This window comes from Scyliorhinus canicula, chromosome 9, assembly GCF_902713615.1.
Source record: "Scyliorhinus canicula chromosome 9, sScyCan1.1, whole genome shotgun sequence".
NCBI classification, from domain to species: Eukaryota; Metazoa; Chordata; class Chondrichthyes; order Carcharhiniformes; family Scyliorhinidae; genus Scyliorhinus; species Scyliorhinus canicula.
The window spans coordinates 145,365,963-145,387,374 of NC_052154.1; the positions used below are offsets into that span (position 1 = coordinate 145,365,963).

Genomic DNA, 21,412 nt, shown 5'->3' on the forward strand with positions numbered 1-21,412 from the left:
TTTTGGGATTAAAGTGCCTAATTCCAAGTTTTCAGGAAGAGATCTATCTTTTGTGCGTCCTGTCAGCACATATTTTATATATCTGTATGGATCATTGAAGGTGTCAGGACAGGCGGAGAGAGCAGTTAACTCTTATTAGGGGCATAGAGTACAAGAGCAAGGTTATGCTGAACCTATACAAGACACTAGTTAGACCTCAGCTAGAGTATTGTGTACAGGCCTGGGTGCCACACTATAGGAAGATGTGAACGAATTGGAGAGAGTGCAGAATTTTACCAAGAATGGTTCCAGGGATGAGAAACTTCAATTATTAGGATAGATTGGAGAGGTTGGGCCTGTTCTCCTTGGAGAGAAAGATAAGAGGAGATTTGATAGAGACATTGAAAGTCATGAGTTAGTTGGACATGGTAGATAGGGAGAAACTATTCCTACTTGTAAAGGGATTGAGAATGGAAGGGGACAGATTTAAGATGATTTGCAAATGAAGCAAATATAATGGAAGAAAAAGCTTTTCCACACAGTGAGTGGTTCGAATCTGGAATGTACTGCCTGGAAGTGTGGTGGAGAAAGGTTCAATAGAGGCATTCAAGAGGGCATGAGATGATTATTTGAATAGAAACAATGTGCATGGGTATGGGGAAAAGGCGGGAGAATGGCACAAAGCCATAATGCTAATTTGGAGAGCCATGAAGACACCAAACGACTGTTCTGCAGAACAATTCTGTGATTCTTTCAATTTTTACCAACTAAAACACAATGGAGAATTCGCATAATCCTTGAAATATTATCTGTCCCCTTCCATTCTCAATCCCTTTACAAGTAGGAATAGTTTCTCCCTATCTACCTTGTCCAACTAACTCATGACTTTCAATGTCTCTATCAAATATTGAAATATTTTCATTTCATTTTCATTTCATTATTCCTCACCTAAAACACATAAGCATGGAACCAGTTTCTTCAATTAATGTCTCAGTGGCTGGTGCAAACAATTTTGCAATCTTTAAGTTACATTATTTTCTGATTTTAATTTTTCTTATAGTGTTCAAAAATTTTCTTTAATTGTGCACTCATACATTTTAAGAATATTTACACATGGTTTGTGCACTGCATTTTACTTTAAAAAAAATTACATTCTTGAGACATAACATGCTTGAGACATAACATTTTAAGAGCTTATGGGACAGGGCAAGGGGATGGCACTCTTTGGATAGCTCTTTCAAAGATTCGCAACGGTTGAATCATCTCCTTCTATGCTGTATTTTCTATGATTCTATGAACTTATCATTCCTGAAGAGTTGTAATAATATAGTCTCGATCATTTACTGCTGAATTAAAACAAAAAGCAATTCTTAAAATAGCACGTAGATACAACAGCTGCATTAGGTTATTACAGCATCATCTCTAGTTAAATAAAGAATGATGCTGTACTGTTAGGCATATAGAAACAGCTAATGGCAGGCAATGATGGACAGTTTTGACTTCGATTGCTAGCAAAAATGACAGTTATATCTAGCACACTAATCTGAAGAGGACTCTGAATGACAGTGATGCCCATCCCGCCACAGAGCACGGCTAATAACTAATATGGTGATTTACAATAAAAGGATGTTGGCATAACATTTAGCATTTTATTGTTAGGAAATGATGCCATCTGCATTCGAAGATAGCTAAGATTCAATAAAGTATTGAATTCATAAACTTGCAATGAATAAGTCATAACATTTAGCACAGCGCAGCCTAGCACGGACACACTGAAGCCCAAACTTTGATGTAGATTTTAAAAATATAATTCTGAGTTCACAAGCTGTTCACTCCAAATTGTTTTTTTGCTAATGCTCCTGTTATGCATGTTGGAATAGTTATAAAAGTATCATATGCTGGTATATACAAGTTGTAGTGATTCAACGCTGCTTGGCTGGTTAGACCCTGCCAAATTTATGAATATTTCATCAATCAATTTGGTTGCAAATGAGAAGGTGCATGAGAACTGTTGTAAAGATACTGATCTGCATAAGATTTGGCATAGATTTCTTATTCCTGTAACTAAGATCTGATTGAATTCCATGAACATCAGCAAAATATTAGAATTGATATCTGGCAAATTGTAATGAGTTCCTTTCTCCTGTCCCCTCTAACTTCACCTCGAATGTTAAGTGCGAGGAGCTCATGAACCTCTTTGTCACTAAGAGATCTTCCCATCTGGTTCATTTGCCAAGCTGTCCTATTGATCCAACAGGCCAAAACTTCTCAAAGGTTCACTGCTACACTCGCCCTGAACTCAGATCTTTCTGGAGTTTTTTTTGCTACCTCTCCATATGCCATCTTCACGCTCATCTTGCCCATGAAACCCATGTCCCGCTTGCTTGACCCTATTTGCACCAAACTCAGCACCCAGTTTTCCCACTCGGTCCCCGTGTAAACTGATATTGTTAATGGTTCTCTCTCTTCAGGTCTTGTCCCTCTTTTCTTTAAATCTGCCGTCACCATCCCGCTCCTCAAAACTCTTGACCTCAATATCCTTGCAAACGACCACAGCATCGCCAACCCCTCTTTCCTCTCCAAAGCCATGAATCTGTTGTTGCTTCTCAAATCAATGCCCATCTTTCTGGAAATCTGTGTGAAGCCCTCCAATTTGGTTTCTGCTCTTACCACAGTACCAAATTAACTCTCATCAAAGTTACAAATGGCATCCTATGTAATTGTGACAAAATGTATACCACCCGTCCTCATTCTTCTTGGTCTGGTTGCAGCATTTGACTCAACTGTCCACACCATCCTCCTCAAAGCTTCACCATCATCCAGCTGGGTGGGACTGGTCTCACATAGTCCATTCTATTAAATGTAGCAAGAGAATCACAACTCCATTACCTCTGATCCCTCTTATTTCACATCTACATGATGGCCCTCAGCGGCATCATCTAAAAATGGTGCAAGCTCTCGTATGTATGCTGACGAGACCCGACTCTACCTCACATCTCTCGACCCTCCATTGTTGCTAAATGATCAGGCTGCTTAGGCGCTAGTATTTGATGAACCAAAATTTCCTTCAATTAAGTACTGAGGACGCTCAAGTGGAGTACTTTGACCTGGATGTCAAGCTTCGAGTTGTTGGAGCTCCACTCATTCAGGAAAATGGAGAGTATTCCATCATCCACCTTACTTAGAAAATAGTGGCAGACTTTGGAAAGTTTGGTGAGTTACTCACCACAGAATACCCAGGTTCTGAGTTGATCTTGCTGCAAAAGTATTTACATGTACCTGGGTTCAGTTAAGTTTCTGATCAATGGTGACCCCCTAGATGCCGATATTTGGGATTCAACAATGTTGAAAGCCAAGGGAAGAGTCCCTTTGGGCGGCACGGTGGCAAGCATTGCTGCTTCACAGCGCCAGGGTCCCAGGTTCGATTCCTGGCTTGTGCCACTGTCTGTGCGGATTCTGCACGTTCTCTCCGTGTCTGCATGGGTTACCTCCGGATGCTCCGGTTTCCTCCCACAAATCCCGAAAGACGTGCTGTTAGGTGAATTGGGCATTCTGAATTAACCCTCAGTGACCCGAACAGGCGCTAGAATGTGGCGACGAGAGGATTTTCACAGAAGCCTTAATGCAGTGTTAATGTAAGCCTACTTGTGACAATAAAGTTATTATATTGTATTATTACTTAGCATTTGTGGAGCATAATTATTACATGTCACTTAACAGCCTATGCCTGAATGTTGTCTAGGTTTTGCTTCATGAGTGGCATGGATTGTTTCATTATTTGAGATTGAAAATGGAACTGAATACTGATCATCAGCAAACATCTCCACTCGGACTTAATGGTGGAGGGAAGGTCACTGTTTAAAAAAAAATTTAGAGTACCCAATTCAATTTTTCCAATTAAGGGGCAATTTAGAGTGGCCAATCCACCCAGCCTGCACATTTTTTGGGTTATGGAGGCGAAACCCACGCAAACACGGGGAGAACGTGCAAACTCCATACGGACAGTGACCCAGAGCCAGGATCAAACCTGGGACCTTGGCGCCGTGAGGCAGCAGGGCTAACCCACTGCGCCACTGTGCTGCCCTGGAAGGTCATTGTTGAATCAGCTGAATATCATTTGGGTCAAAAATTCTATACTGAGGAACTCCAGCAGAGATATCGTGGGGCTGAAATTATTAATCTCTGACAACCACAATCATTCGTCTTGCGAGACATTACCCCAGCTAGTGGAAAGTTCTCCCTGTTTCCCGTTGACTTCCATTTTGCTAGGGCTCCTTGATGCACACTCGGTCAAATGCTGCCTTGATGTCATGGGTGTCACTCTCACCTTACCAGGGCTGGGGGCAAGGAAGTCTGTATTCGTGGTGGAACCTAAACTGAGCATTTGGTAAAAGGTTATTTGTGAGCTTAGTACACTTAATAGAACTGCCGACAACTTCCACCACTTTAATGATGATCAAGAGTAGGATGGTGGGGAGGTGCCTGGATTTGGCTTGATCTTTGTAGACAGGCTAGTGTTTCTTGTCCATCCCTAGCTACCCTGAGAAGGTAGTTATACAACTGTGAGACTTTCTAGGCCACTTCAGATGACAGGTAAAAGTGAAAAACCTTTGTGTCATCGAGAATTATACATAATGCAGACTGTATAAGGACAACTGGTTTCCTTCCATGAAAGTACATGAGGTAATCAGTTGGGTTTTAAAATAATACATTTCTTTATGGGGAGGTAGTCTGTGCCAAGAGACCAGCAGAGTATTCAATGATCTGATTAAAGCATGCACACAAAAGAGACATGGAAGAACTCAACATCAATCATGACAAGTGGGACACTGACAACCAATGCAAATGGCAACATCAGTTGCAGGCAGGAGTTTGCCACCATGCTGATGTGTGTACTCAGAAGGTCCACAGCAGATGTCAGCCCTGCAATGAAGGTGTCAGCAGAGATTATCTCAGCACATTTTATTCCTTTCTGTCCTGATCTGCCTCTCTCAGATCCGGGACACTGTCATTCCTCATTTCATTTTCTTGTCTGCTGTCTTCGTCTTGGAAGTTAATTTACACAAGGGTTTTATACTATTTGCTTTCTCATTAACTGAATATTTGAGGATTATTTTTTTAAAATGTGTTCTTGCCATTAGTGTGCTTGAAAGGACAGCTTACACTTCCGATGCGGCTATGCAGAGCTAAGCCGCACGTTCGGCAGCTCCTGCCAAGAACGGACTTTTGGGCTCTTTTTAGGGCCCCCAGCGGTACTTGATCGATGGTTCCCGACGTGGGAAGGTGTCAGCAGCAGATCCCCAGTGTTCTATGGTCTGGACCAGGAGTGGGGCGAGCAAAATAGCGGTGGCAGCGCCTAGGAAAAAGCGGGGGAAGAAAAACAAGATGGCGGCCGGCGGAGGCCTCGAGGAATGGAGGCAGTGGGCGCAGGAGCAGCAGGAGACTCTCCAGCGCTGTTTTCGGGAGCTAAAAATGGAGCTGCTAGACTCACTGAAGGCAAATACGGACAAGCTGCTGGCGACGCAGACAGCCCAGGGGGTGGCAATCCGGGAGCTCCGACAACAAGCCTCCGAAAGAGAGGATGAGGCCGCGGCCCTCGCGGTAAAGGTGGAGATGCATGAGGCGCTCCATAAGAAGTGGCAGGAGCGGTTCGAGGAGATGGAGAACCGGTCGAGGCGGAAAAAGTTGCGGATCCTGGGCCTCACGGAGGGGCTGGAGGGGTCAGACCTGGGGGCTTTTGCGGTCATCTTGCTGAACTCGCTGATGGGAGCTGGGTTCTTCCAGGGTCCCCTGGAGCTGGAGGGGGCGCACAGAATACTGGCCAGGAGGCCCAAGCCGAATGAGCCGCCACGGGCGGTGCTGGTGCGGTTCCCCCGGTTCGTTGACCGAGAGTGCGTGCTTAGGTGGGCCAAGAAGGAGCAGAGTAGCAAGTGGGAGAACACGGTAGTGCAGATCTACCAGGACTGGAGTGCGGAGGTGGCTAAGTGGAAGGCCGGGTACAATCGGACGAAGGCGGTGCTCCACAGAGAGTGTGAAGTTTGGCATGTTACAGCCGGCGCGTCTGTGGGTCACCTACAAGGACCGGCACTTTTACTTAGAGTCCCCGGAGGAGGCGTGGGCCTTTGTGCAGGCCAAGAAGTTGGACTCTAACTGAGGGTCGGGGGTTTGTAAATAACTGTGTTAACTTTTGGTGGGGGGGGGGGGGTTCTCTGTTTCATGCTGTTTTATGCTGGTTGTGTGTTGGTTCTAGGGTGGGTGGGGCACTGTCTTTTTGCGTGGGTTGGGTGGATGGGCTCGAGTTGGCGGGTAGACTTGGAGTGTGGGGAGCTGGTGGTGGGGGCCGACAAAGAGGAGCTACCCTAGAGGAGGCGGGGTCGGGCAGGGGGAAAGCGCAGGCTTTTCTTTTGTTTCCCGCGCTGAGGGTGGATGGAGGCGGGGTCGCAGCTGAGAAGCGCGGGCTTTTTTCCCGCGCGAGAGCGGGAGGGGGAAGAGGAGGGTCTGTTGAGCCCCACGTTGGGAGGGTTCGGAGGTGTGACGGGAGTCGCCGGGGTCAGCAGAAGTTAGCTGGCTCACGGGAGTGTTACGGAGGGAGTAACGCGGCTGATAGGTGTCCTAGCCTGGGGGGGGGGGGGGGAGGAGATGTGGGGGGGTACCGGGTTGCTGCTGAAATGGCCAGGAAGGAGCTGGAGTATGCAGGGGGGGCCAGGGTGGGGGTTTGCCGCCGTGGGAAACGGGCCGAGGGGGGGCGCTGGCCTGGGGTGGGCAGGGGATGGGTTATGGCTAGTCGGCAGGGGAGGGGGGGCAGGGAGCCCTCTGATCCAGCTGATAACTTGGAATGTGAGGGGGCTGAACGGGCCGGTCAAACGGGCCCGGGTGTTTACGCACCTGAAGGGGCTGAAGGCGGACGTGGCTATGCTCCAGGAGACGCACCTGAGGGTGGCGGACCAGGTTAGACTGAGGAAGGGACGGGTAGGCCAAGTGTTTCATTCAGGGCTGGATGCAAAAAATCGGGGGGTGGCGATCCTGGTGGGAAAAAGGGTGTCGTTTGAGGCATCAAAGGTGGTGGCTGACAGTGGAGGGAGGTATGTGATGGTGAGCGGCAAGTTGCAAGGGGAGCGGGTGGTGCTAGTGAATGTCTATGCCCCGAACTGGGACGATGCGGGTTTTATGCGGCGCATGTTGGGCCGCATTCCGGATCTGGAGACGGGGGGCCTGATATTGGGGGATAATACAGTGCTGGATCCCCCATTGGATCGATCCATGTCCAGGACGGGAAGGAGGCCCGCGGCGGCTAAGGTGTTGAGGGGGTTTATGGACCAGATGGGAGGAGTGGATCCTTGGAGGTTCGCGAGGCCGAGGGCCAGGGAGTATTCATTTTTCTCCCACGTGCATAAAGCTATTCCTGGATCGATTTTTTTGTTCTGAGCAGGGGGCTGATTTCGAGGGTGGAGGATGCCGAGTATTCGGCCATAGTCATTTCGGATCATGCCCCGCACTGCGTGGACCTTGAGCTGGGGGAGTAGAGGGACCAGCGCCCGCTCTGGCGCCTGGAGGTGGGACTGCTGGCAGATGAGGAGGTGGGCGGGCGGATTCGGGGGTGTATCAAGAGGTACTTAGAGGCCAATGATAATGGGGAGGTCCAAGTGGGGACGGTTTGGGAGGCATTGAAGGCGGTGATTAGAGGGGAGTTGATTTCCATCCGAGCCCATAGGGAGAGGGGAGAGCAAAGAGAGAAGAAGAGGTTGGTGGGGGAGATGGTGAGGGTGGACAGGAGATACGCGGAGGCTCCGGAGGAGGGATTGCTGGGGGAGCGGCATAATCTTCAGGCCAAGTTCGACTTACTGACGACCAGAAAGGCGGAAGCTCAGTGGAGGAAGGCATAGGGAGTGGTGTACGAATATGGGGAGAAGGCGAGTAGGATGCTGGCGCATCAGCTCTGTAAGCGGGACGCGGCCAGGGAGATTGGTGGAGTGAAGGATAGGGGAGGAAATGTGGTGCGAAGGGGGGGTGGACATTAATGGGGTCTTCAGGGACTTTTATGGGGAATTGTACCGGTCTGAACCCCCGATGGAGGGGGGGGGGGGGGGGGAGAATGGGGCGCTTTTTGGACAGGCTGAGATTTCCGAAGGTGGAGGAGGGGCAGGTGGAGGGGCTGGAGGTGCCGATTGAGCTGGAGGAGCTGGTTACGGGGATAGGCAGCATGCAGTCGGGGAAGGCGCCAGGGCCGGATGGGTTTCCGGTGGAATTTTATAAAATGTACGCAGACCTGCTGGGCCCCTTGTTGGTTAGGACCTTTAACGAGGCAAGGGAGGGGGGGCTTTGCCCCCGACTATGTCACGGGCACTGATTTCCTTGATCCTTAAACGGGACAAGGACCCCCTGCAGTGTGGATCATATAGGCCGATCTCGCTGTTAAATGTGGATGCCAAGCTGTTGGCGAAGATCTTAGCCACAAGGATAGAGACTGTGTGCCGGGGGTCATTCATGAGGACCAGACGGGGTTTGTGAAGGGAAGGCAGCTGAACACCAATATACGTAGGCTTCTGAATGTTATAATGATGCCGGTGGTAGAAGGGGAGGTGGAGATAGTGGTGGCATTAGACGCGGAGAAGGCCTTTGATAGGGTTGAGTGGGGGTACTTGTGGGAGGTGCTGGAAAGGTTTGGGTTCGGGGAGGGGTTTGTCAGTTGGGTGAGGCTGTTATATGAGGCCCCGATGGTGAGTGTAGCCACGAATAGGAGGAGATTGGAGTACTTTTGGTTGCACCGGGGGACGAGACAGGGGTGTCCCCTGTCCCCCTTGCTCTTTGCGTTGGCAATTGAGCCCCTGGCCATGGCGTTGAGGAATTGGAGGGGTCTGGTGCGGGGTGGGGAGGAGCATCGAGTGTCACTTTATGCAGATGACTTGTTGCTATATGTGGCGGACCCAGTGGGGGGAATGCCGGAGGTGATGAAGATTCTTGGGGAATTTGGGGGCTTTCCAGGGTACAAGCTCAACCTGGGTAAGAGTGAGTTGTCCGTCGTGCACCCGGGGGATCAGGAGGAGGGGATTGGTAGGCTCCCATTGAAAAGGGCATGGAGGAGCTTTAGGTACCTGGGAGTCCAGGTGGCTAGGAGCTGGGGGGCCCTACACAAACTTAACCTCACAAGGCTGGTGGAGCAAATGGAGGAGTTTAAAAGATGGGTCACGTTGCCGCTGTCGCTGGCGGGCAGGGTGCAGTCAGTCAAGATGACGGTGCTCCCGAGGTTTTTGTTCCTGTTCCAGTGCCTCCCAATCCTTATCCCGAAGGCCTTTTTTAGGAGGGTCAACAGGAGTATTACGGGATTTGTATGGGCGCATGGGACTCCGAGGGTGAGAAGGGTGTTTTTGGAGCGGGGCAGGGATAGGGGGGGGGCTGGTGCTGCCCAAACTCTGTGGGTACTACTGGGCTCCCAACGCAGCGATGGTGCATAAGTGGGTGGTGGTCGGGGAAGGGGCAGCATGGAAGAGGATGCAGATGGCGTCCTGTGTGGACACGAGCCTGGAGGCGCTGGTAACGGCGCCATTGCCGCTCCCTCCAACGAGGTATGCCACGAGCCCGGTGGTGGCGGCTACCCTCAAAATTTGGGGGCAATGGAGATGGCATGGGGGGAGGTGGGGGGCTCGACGGAGTCCCCGATACAGGGGAAACCACCGGTTTGTTCCAGGGAGCATTGATGGCGGGTTTCTTAGCTGGCACAGGGTAGGTATTAGGAGGTTGAGGGACCTGTTTGGGGATGGGAGGTTTGCGAGCCTGGGTCAGTTAGAGGGGAAGTTTGGGCTCCCCCGGGAATATGTTTAGGTACATGCAGGTTACGGCGTTTGCCAGGCAGCAGGTGGAGGGGTTCCCTCTGCTGCCCCCACGTGGGGTGCGGGACAGGGTGCTCTCGGGCGTGTGGGTTGGAGGAGGGAGGATTTTGGACGTGTATCACATAATGCAGGAGGTAGATGAGGCCTCGGTGGAGGAGCTGAAGGGTAAATGGGAAGAGGAGCTGAGTGAGGAGATTGAGGAGGGGACGTGGGTGGATGCCCTGGAAAGAGTGAATTCCTCCTCTTCTTGTGCGAGGCTTAGCCTCATACAGTTCAAGGTGCTACATAGGGCTCACATGACCGGGACGAGGATGAGCAGTTCTTCGGGGGCGAAGACAAGTGTGCAAGGTGCTCGGGGAGCCCAGCGAACCATGCCCATGTGTTCTGGGCATGCCCAGCGCTGGGGGAATTTTGGAAGTGGGTAGCAAGGACGGTGTCGAGGGTGGTAGGATCCAGGGTCAAGCCAGGCTGGGGACTCGCAATTTTTTGGGTTGCAGTGGAGCCGGAAGTGCAGGAGGCGAAAGAGGCCGGTGTTCTGGCCTTTGCGTCCCTAGTAGCCCGGCGGAGGATTTTGCTTCAGTGGAAGGATGCGAGGCCCCCAAGCAAAGAGGCCAGGGTCAATTATATGGCGGGGTTCATCTAATTGGAGAGGGTAAAATTTGCCCTGAGGGGATCAGTGCAGGGGTTTTTTAGGTGGTGGCAGCCTTTCCTGGACTTCCTGGCAGAACGGTGGGAAAATAGGCCGGCAGCAGCAGCAACCCGGGGGGGGGAGGGAGGTTGTTTTGCTGGAGGGGAGAAATGTGTACATGTGTTTAGTGAATATGCTGGGTGCTAATCTATTTCTTCTTTTTGTAGTTACTGGGGGTGGGGTGGGGGGGGGGGTTGGTTTTGGGGGTTATTGTGTTTTTCTTTTCTTTTTTGTTGTTAATACTGTTTTCTTGTTGCTATTTTCTGTTTTTGATATTTTGTGAAAATCTCAATAAAAATTATTTAAAATTTTTTTTAAAAAATGGACAGCTAACTACTTTAATACCTCCCGTGGCCTCACATTTTCTATGTTTGTCACCTCCTGCAATCCTCTGAGGTCTCAGCATTCATCCAATTCCAGCCCCATCTGCAGTCTTGATTTTATTTTAGTTCCACCATTGGCAAACATATTCACCTACTTAGGCCCAAGCTCTGGAATTCCCCCTTGAAATCACTTGATCTCTTTCACTTCCATTAAGATGCTTTATTGAACCTACCTCTTTGACTAAGCTTTTGGTCACCGATTCAACCATCTCTCTGAATAGATATCGCTAGTCAGGCCACTCTAGCAGTTGTCTTTGGGTCATCGCATGAACAAAGAACAAAGAAAAGTACAGCACAGGAACAGGCCCTTCGTCCCTCCAAGCCCGTACCGACCATGCTGCCCATCTAAACTAAAATCTTCTACACTTCCGGGGTCCAAATACCTCTATTCCCATCCTATTCATGTATTTCTCAAGATGCCCCTTAAACGTCACTATCGTCCCTGCTTCCACCACCTCCTCCGGCAGCGAGTTCCAGGCACCCACTACCCTCTGTGCAAAAACTTGCTTCGTACATCTCCTCTAAACCTTGCCCCTCGCACCTTAAACCTATGCCCCCTAGTAATTGACCCCTCTACCCTGGGGAAAAGCCTCTGACTATCCACTCTGTCTATGCCCCTTATAATTTTGTAGACCTCTATCAGGTCGCCCCTCAACCTCCGTTGTTCCAGTGAGAACAAACAGAGTTTATTCAACCACTCCTCATAGCCAATGCCCTCCATACCAGGCAACATCCTGGTAAATCTCTTCTGCTCCCTTTCTAAAGCCTCCACATCCTTCTGGTAGTGTGGCGACCAGAATTGAACACTATAGTCCAAGTGTGGCCTAACTAAGGTTCTATACAGCAGCAACATGACTTGCCAGTTGTTATACTCAATGCCCCGGCCAATGAAGGCAAGCATGCCATATGCATTCTTGACTACTTTCTCCGCCTGTGTTACCCCTTTCAGTGACCTGTGGACCTGTACACCTAGATCTCTCTGACTTTCAATACTCTTGAGGGTTTTACCATTCACTGTATATTCCCTACCTGCATTAGACCTTCCAAAATGCATTACCTCACATTTGTCTGGATTAAACTCCATGTGCCATTTCTCTGCCCAAGTCTCCAAACGATCTAAATCCTGCTGTGTCCTCTGACAGTCTTCATCGCTATCCGCAATTCCACCAACCTTTGTGTCGTCTGCAAACTTACTAATCAGACCAGTTACATTTTCCTCCAAATCATTTATATATACTTTGAACAGCAAAGGTCCCAGCACTGATCCCTGCGGAACACCACTAGTCACAGCCCTCCAATTAGAAAAGCACCCTTCCATTGCTACTCTCTGCCTTCTATGACCTAGCTAGTTCTGTATCCATCTTGCCAGCTCACCCCTGATCCCGTGTGACTTCATCTTTTGTACCAGTCTACCATGAGGGACCTTGTCAAAGGCCTTACTGAAGTCCATATAGACAACATCCACTGCCCTACCTGCATCAATCATCTTTGTGACCTCTTCGAAAAACTCTATCAAGTTAGTGAGACACGACCTCCCCTTCACAAAAAGATGCTGCCTCTTGCTAATACATCCATTTGCTTCCAAATGGGAGTAGATCCTGTCTCGAAGAATACTCTCCAGTAATTTCCCTACCACTGACGGAAGGCTCACCGGCCTGTAGTTCCCTGGATTATCTTGCTACCCTTCTTAAACAAAGGAACAACATTGGCTATTCTCCAGTCCTCTGGGACATCTCTCCTTATCTGATTCTGTGCCAAATTTGGTCTGGAATACTCCTATGTCTAGGTTGATTATTGTACAGTGAAGATGCAATTTGTTGTTATTTTGAATTCATTGACTTTTATTTAAACTTAATGTTAGACACAAAGTTTGCATAAATTAGCCAAGTACTTGGAATGGATCCAATTTATTGTATGATAACTTAACGTGATCAACAAATAATTGTAAACAACTTAATTTTTAAAAAAATCGGCATATGAAAGAATAACTTAGATTGTTGTGCTTTGTCACATTTCCCAGAAGCCCCACACCTGGAATAAATTACATTGCTATGTGGGTAAACTCCGTATCTTCAAAACGGAGGGAGAAGCAATGTATTTCTTCGAAACAATTATTGAACAAAATGTAACTTTGCTCCCTTGGTTATTTTCTCTAATCCGTTGACAGACATAAACACTTTTATGGCCCGATTTGTTTTTGCAAATAATGAAAGGTTAACATAATCCATTCTATGGTCAATTTATTAACACATAGCATAAGTACCAATTAAAATGCAACACAAACTACATTCCAAAAAAAAACAAACCCTCCTTTTATTTCTATTTTTGCTGAATGATTCACACTCTTGCTCATTATCTAGACCAAAATATTTATTGCCGTTAAATTACACCAATGATTCGTAATCACACTTTGCATATGGTGAGAATTCAGAATGAAATGGTTAAATAAAAGTCACTAAAAGTCCAGGTGCTTCTTGCCTCTGGCTGCACTACCACATCCTGCGCTCAGCAGTTTGGCTGACTCTGCCAGATCCTGTTTGCTTGATCGGCTCACTGTGTCTGACAAGTCTGGAGGCAAATGCAGTCTCTATTAAAGGGAGAGAGAGGGAGAAAGAAATTAAAATTCAAAATGTGTTGGTATTTTTATTTCAAAGAACGACTCAGAATATCAAATTATATAAATTGCAAAGAATAATTAATACAAACATTTGATTTCCTTGTGGGGGAAATGTGGCTTCAGACTACCAAGGCAATAGTACTTTGATATGTCAATTTAGCCTTTTACAAAAATGGTACTTTTCCATACTTTGAATTTTAATGAATGCCTTTCACACCCGTAGGATGTCCCAATGCACTTTGCAATCAATAAAGTACCTCTTGAAATAGTCACTGTTGTAATACCGGAAATGCGACAGCCAATATGGACACAGCGAGCTCCCACAAACAGCAATAAAATGGGTATTGGTTAAGAGATGCTGGGAGAACTCCCTTGGATAGCGCTATGGGATTTTTGAAGTTCACCTGAGGGGGCAGACAACGCCTCAGTTTAACTGCTTATCCAACAATGAAGAATTTCTTTGGTATTGCACAGGAGTGCCAGCCTGAATTTATGTGCTCAAGTCTCAGGTGGTGAACGTGGACCCACGACCTTGTGTGTCATAAGCAGAAGTGCTACTGACTGAGTGACTACTGACCCTGTGAATGAAGCAGCAGGACACTTTCTGCAACTCAACCAATGATCTGCCATGGTAACAAAATGCATCACTGCAATCCTGCTGCCCAACAGGTCTTAAATTAATCAATGATAGAGTCATAGTCACTTTAAAACCTTTGCTCATAGATGTGCATGAAAACTTTACTCTGCGTAAGTGTATGCAGCAATTAAAGTAATTTCATATTTATAACATACACTCATTGAAGTCCTTTGTGCCACATCTATTCCCTGGCTGAGAGAGCTAGCAGTTGACGTAGACCCAGGCCTCTTTCAATGCACTGTTAATGGTCGGTAGTGAAAGGGGGGGGACCCTTGTCCGGTGACGACGGGCGGGAGGCAGCTGCACGTTGGAGGGCTCCTGTTCAGGAATGGCATTGTCGGGGGTTAACACCCGGTCCTAGGGGCAGCGAAGGCAGTAAAAGTCAGGAGAAAGAACAGGGAAGGGAAATATCGAGGCTCAGTAAAAAAACGGCCGTGAAAACAGCTGAAAGTCCGTCGGGGAGTGGAAAGGTCACTGTGGGGTCGGTAAAGAAAATGGAGGCTGGAGCACCAGGGTAAACCGCATTGCTTACAGCTGAAGAAATAACTAAGGTGATGGCTGTTGAATTTGAAAGGCAGTTCACAAAACACATGGAGGCGATGAGGAAGGAGATGATGGCGGTTTTGAAAGTGCTGGTGGTGCGCAGTGGTGGAGGTGAGGAGCAAGGCGAGGCGCTGATGGAAGTGGAAGAGACATTATTGCAGCACAGTGATCAACTTATCTCGTCCCCAATGACTTACAAATTCTCCCGATGGGAAATCGTAGATGTGAACTTATGCCTAACACTTGGTTGTACTGCATTTGGGAATTATTTCCTCCTTTCCAAAAGTGAATCTGTCTAGAATGAAACACTTCAGACTCTACAATGTTAAGGTCTTTCAAATCCTGCAAACTGAGAAGGATAGTGATCCATGAATTTGCTCCAGATTGTTTCCCTCAAAGAATTGGCAACTGGACTTTCAGAGAAAATCAAAGATATGAAACATTTGAAAAATCTTGGATGTAAATTTTATCTTCAACAGGAGCTTGCCTTTATGAAGTGCCATTAACAGAAAAAAAATTTCTAAGAAGTTTCAGAGGTGTAATCAGAAAAAAATGGACACTGAGTCAAAGAATGAGATACAGTTGCCCAACTTTTACTGACCATGCTTATCACTGGCTGCTGCTTGTATTGGACAAGTAATGCTAACCATTTGCCTGCACTATAAAGAGTCAGTTACAAAAATGTCACTCCTAACATATTATGTGTCCCAGCTGCTTAGGGCAGTTCAATAAAAAATTGCACCTTGTTTGTCTCCTGAACCTGCTTTCAAACCATTTCACAACACCCTTCTACCTGACTGATATCCATTTTCTCTGCACTGAGGATTTCAGTGACAAATATTGCAAAGTAAAATGTTGCTTGGCCCCAGAAAGAGATAATGGTGATTATTAGAGCCTCACAGATTAGAAAAGTTGGAACTGTTACTTGCAGATGAGAGAATAAAGCCTGAAGTTACTTGATCTGGTTGCTATTAGATGCGTGAATTTACATCAGTGCTTTAAGTTTGCTTGGTTTAAATTGTTCATTCTTGCTGTCGGTCACAAATATGAGGTACTGGTGATTTTAAAAATGTAATGAATCATAAATTGGCTTTATCATCCATCAGTTATAAATTAAGGAGGCTGGTAGAGAAGGGTATTGTGGGTGTTTATGCAGAAGTTGGCCCTATGTCTGTGGCCGATGGTGTCAAGTGGTGGTTGTGGATGACAAGGAAGAGCAAATCCAGAATGATTCCTGAGGGACTCCTAAGGTAACAGTGTGGAGGCAAGAAAAGAACTAAAATAGAGGAACCAAAAGAAAAAAATATTGCAACACCCAACATTACATACCTTCCCGCATATGTGATGTTATAACCTATGCATACATAGGCTTTGCGTTTCTATGTAGATCCACAAGCATTGTCTGCAAAAGGTCTGTCTTATTTTTAGTCAACTACTCTTTTTAGCAACCATTGCAAATAGATCCATAAACATTTTTTTTAGACTTTTCTGTCATTCAGTAACTAAACAGATACTGCCTTACCTTAAAAGAGTAAAATAGTTAAAACCTAGCAAGTTTACATTAGTAAATAACGGTATTTACCCAATACCAACTTTGTTTCAAAGGTTTCTTGAGACGGGGAAAACAACTTAATAAGGTCACATAGTTATAAGCCTCAGCTTCATCCTGGCTTCTCATATCACTAGAACATTCCGAGGAGAACTGGATAAATAGTTAAAGGGGAGATGATTACAGGGATAAAACAAAGTGCTGGAAAACATAGTAGCTGGGCAGCATCTAAGGAGAGAGAAAGAGAACCAACATTTCAATTCCAAAATGTGTCTTATGAAAATAAATATCAAGAATCTATTCAATATGAAGAGTCATATTGGAATCAAAACATTCGCTCTGTTTTTCTCTCCACAAATGCTGCCAGACCCGAGTTTCCCAGTACTTTGGTTTTTTTTCCAGATCTCCAGTATCCACAGTATTTTGCTTTCATTTTTTATGAACTAGAGAGGAGGATGATTAAATGGATAGCTCTACGAAAGAGTTGGTACCGGAACAAGGGGCCGAATGGCCTCATTCCACACTGCATCATATTATGAATACTAGGAAACATCACAAAGTGATACACAACTAAATACTTTGAAGAACAATTAATTGTTTCCTGCATAAACATAGTGGCCATTTTGCACAAAGCACAAAATCTGATATGAGATGATGACCAGTTAATTTGTTTTTGTTAATTTAAGTTGAGGAAGCAATGTTGGTCAGGAAAATGTGATGTCTTCCTGCTCAGCTTTGAATAGTGCCGTGGGATCTTTTGGTTTACCAGAATGCTTAGTTCAGTGCTATTGTTAGGTTTAATTTAGATTGTCCTATTAACACACTATAGAGGCGATTTTACACCCGTGCCCACTGTCAGTGTGAATGGCAACGTGGGCGCAAATTCTTGTGAGAATTGGGAAACGAGGCTTTCACCGTCGAGATCTCATTTACCAATTTTCCAGTAACCTAATGATGAAGAACCTAATTTTAATACTTTTTAATGCATTTACATAAAAATTAGCGAGCCCCGTTACATGATTTTCCCCCGACTGAATATTCAAACCTCGGCAACTTGACGTCACGTTGGCGAGGTTTAAAACACGTTTTGATAAACTTGATTTAATCGAGCAGATGCCCCGCATAGGCGCAAGATAAATCTAGGCTCAGGGGAGAGGGACATGCTCAGCAGTTCCCTAGAACTGCCCATGACACAGATTGGCACTGTCAAGGGGAGGCAGTGGCAAAGTGGTATTGTCGCTGGACTAGTAATCCAGAGACCCAGAGTCATGCTCTGGGGACCCGGGTTCAAATCCCACCACGGCAAAGTGAAATTTGAATTCAATAAAAATCTGGAATTAAAAGTCTAAATGTGACCATGAAATCATTGTTGTAAAAACCCATCTGGTTCACTAATTTCCTTTAGGGAAGGAAATCTGTCATCCTTACCTGGTCTGGCCTACACGTGACTCCAGATCCACAGCAATATGATTGACTTTTAAATGTCCTCAGGGATGGGCAATGAATGCTGGCCCAGCCAGCAATGCCAACATCCAGTGAATAAATAAAAAAATCTGGCATGGCAACTTGTACCAGGGGCAGTTTCAGGGCAGACTCTCTGGGAGCCAACATTCTTCTCTAATGATATTAATTTAACAGTTGAAAATTCAACCACTTCACACTGATAGGCCTGCCACAACTAGTACTTCACCATTGCAATACAAATCCTCGCCTGAAGACAGCTCTATATGTTTATATACTGAATGTAGTATAAAAAAAACATTCCAAACATTATGCTTCACTGAAAACTTGGTTAACCATGTTGCTAAAAACTGTGAGGAAGTTCCTAGCTTTTAAACTACAGCAATATTATAAAATCAGTTCTGCTAGTCAGTTTCATTGGTATCAAACACCAAAATATATCTGCAACGTTCAATTTTCCTTGGCTACAGTGTGTAAAAATGTAATATAATTCATGTTGTCCTATCTTTATATAGCCACCAACAGAAATGTATACCTGTAATATATCCTTATGTATGTTATGGATAAGATTCAATGCTTGAAGCAAATTGCCAAAGCAGCGCCTGTTGCTTCACTCTTGTGTACCTGCACAGAATGCCCTTTATAACTGCCTAACACCATTTACCAAGGAACAATACATTTACTTCCTAGACTGTCAACAAAATATAATAATAAAAGGTGTTACAAGGGGTAAGAAATAATCAGTGACCTGATCAGGTCGAGCCTCCTGGCAACGATGGAATAATGCAGCACTTTGCTCTCTTCCTAAGGCCTGAACAAGCCTGTAATTAGTGGGGGAATCCAATGAATATACTTGATCTTCCTGAGCTTCCCCTAAGCACCACTAATAAAAGAAGCTACTGCCCAAACATTGATTTTTATCTTATGCTCAATAAAAGCATCCTGTCATGCTCTTACTGTCTAAATTCCAAGAATTTTCTGTTTCCAAAAAATAGGAGGACGGCAATTTTACAACTGGATATCCAAGATCACTTGGCCACCAGCCTCAGGTCAAAAGCTAAAATATTACTTTACTCCCTTGGAAAGGCAGGAAGACACATATCACTTTAAACTTATCAACTACCATTTCCATATTTGATTATTAGCTTTCAGCAGGAACATAATATGCACAGTGTAACCTCCTCTGACATGTAGCTAAACAAAATTCAGCATCACATTCAGTCAGCTCATATGTTCCCCTTATACCTCAACTCAAATCATACTACTCACTGTAGGATCTGCTGCCTGCAGTTTTAGATACACATAATTTATATACACATTTTGTTGTCAAATTCCAAGATGAAACTAGGCTCACACATTCCACCAATACATACACTGAAACACTTAAAGTATTAATCACTAGGTCTTGGATTGTGCAGAGACATATCTGATCCTCCACTTTACTTATTGCTCAATCTCCACTACATCAGGTGGGCAAGCACCAGGAGGTTTATGTTGGCTTCCTGTAGGGGGAGGGGAAAAATGTCAGACAGTGTTAACCTGCCAGGGCAGTAGCTCATGAGTCCTAGTGGACAGCCCAAAAAAGGGGCTATGGTAGAGATTTGAAATTATTCATGCCATCCACCTGCCCTCTTAGCAGCAGCCACTAATCCAGACAGATTTAAAGCAGATGTACATTCCACTAATCTACGACATTAGCTTCAATGTTATGGTGGGATGCAACTGTCTCAAGGGCTTCTTCTTAATCATCTTGTCTCCTATTCTATACAATGGTGCTTGAGGTTACAGCCTGGAAGCCAACATTTTGAATATTCTGCTCTCTTCCTGTGATGTTTCAGTGCATTCACAATCAGAGATTACTGAAGACAATGCACTGCGCTGTTCATGATGTCATTGGAGAAAAAACTTTAGATAAAATGTCTGCCTTGAGCTTCTTACCAGTAATTCTAAGAAACAAAAAAATCACAAGACGTGTCTCACCAACACATGTAAGAATATTTCAAGAGCTGGGGATAATTTACATATTTGGAAAAAAAGGCAATTATTTAAAGGATTTAACACCTTTCATAGATGAGTTCATAGTTTGTATCATAATCACAACACTGATTAATAAAGTGCTCCTACTTATGGATTATTCTGTGCAAAACTGCTGTGTTACAAGTAAACCAGAGTTGAGGCATTATAAAGCCTGCTTCAACTTGATATCAGGATTTGTGTTCTAGAAATTGTTTGAATTCTAGAACCTGATCAATACTTGTTCTTATAAGCATCACCTTGGATTAATTTGGAAATCAGTCAAGCATAATATCTGAACTTGCAACCCTTTCAACAAAGTCAATACTCACTTGCTTCAGGTTACATGTTTAACATTTTTTTGTAAGTACTCCCAAAAGGAGGGCTGAACTGGGATTATGCCTGATACAATCAGATGATAAGAGAGGAACTAGGCTGTGAAGAATTTAAAATAGCCACAAAATCCAGTGCAATTTATCAGAGTCATTCCTTCCAAAGATTATATTTGGCATTATTGCTGGATCTATATCATCCCAGCTATAGGCCTGTGTGCAAACCTCACATTAACAAGAACTTATTTTGCAGAAAATAAGCGTGCTGCTGTGATTCAGTGTCACTAAGTTACAGGATCTATATATTACATGAACAGTAAAAGGTAACTTAGGAAGGAGGTGACCTAGGGCAGCATGGTGGCGAAGTGGTTAGCATTGCTGCCTCATGGCACCGAAGACCAGGGTTTGATCCCGTCCCCAGCTCACTGCCGTGTGGACTTTGCACATTCTCCCCGAGTCTACATGGGTCTCACCCCCACAACCCAAAGATGTGCAGGGTAGGTGGATTAGCCACGCTAAATTGCCCTTAATTGGAAAAGAATTATTGGGTACTCAAAATTTATATTAAAAAACGGAAGGAAATGTCCTTATGGAAGTATATAGTGTTACAGTACAGACAAGAGAGATCTGCAACATTAGTTCAAGCTAAATAAAGAATAACCGTTTAGTAGTACAGAACTTGAATATTGCTGAAAGAGACATTTTTTGTCAAACCTTATCTTGCACTAATCAGAACAATGCACATGAATACCAATGATGTGGAGATGCCGGCGTTGGACTGGGGTGAGCACAGTAAGAAGTCTTACAACACCAGGTTAAAGTCCAACAGGTTTGTTTCAAACACGAGCTTTCGGAGCACGGCTCCTTCTCACCTGAAGAAGGAGCCGTGCTCCGAAAGCTCGTGTTTGAAACAAACCTGTTGGACTTTAACCTGGTGTTGTAAGACTTCTTACTATGAATACCAATGTCAGGGGAAATCACAAATTTATTTTGTATGAGTGAGGATTAGTTGGGAAATGGATTCTGATTGGTAGAGGTGTTGCCATGGAGAATGCATCAGTTGCTGGTGACTGACAATTAACTGCCAAGCATTGTTTGAAATTTAAACTAGGCAGCTTGATTCTGATTGGTCAAGGCATTTTACTGAAGAATGAACCAGTGAATGCCTATCGCTTATTTTGTTAACCAACACAGGCTCAATGTGCGACTTTAACTGTGTACAGGAGCTGCTGACTGACCGATCAAACCCCGAATGGGGAAAAAGACAGGCATGTTTGGAAGCTGGGATCATTCATGGAACAGATGGGGGTGGTGGACCATGGCGGTTCCTGCACCCCAGTGGGAGGGAATTCTCGTTCTTCTCACCGGTCCACAAAGTATACA

The 21,412-nt window shown here is 45.4% G+C and overlaps 1 protein-coding gene across 2 annotated transcripts in view; it reads right to left on the reverse strand.

Moving 5' to 3' along the window:
• Positions 1 to 12,768: 12,768 nt before the first annotated feature.
• Positions 12,769 to 21,412, reverse strand: part of elp4 (elongator acetyltransferase complex subunit 4) — a 459,315-nt gene continuing 450,671 nt past the window's right edge. For both annotated transcript variants that reach the window (XM_038807869.1, XM_038807868.1), the window contains one exon: positions 12,769 to 13,464. In XM_038807869.1, coding sequence (XP_038663797.1) covers positions 13,428 to 13,464 — 37 coding nt within the window. In that variant the 3' untranslated portion in view covers positions 12,769 to 13,427. The remainder of the gene's footprint in view (positions 13,465 to 21,412) is intronic.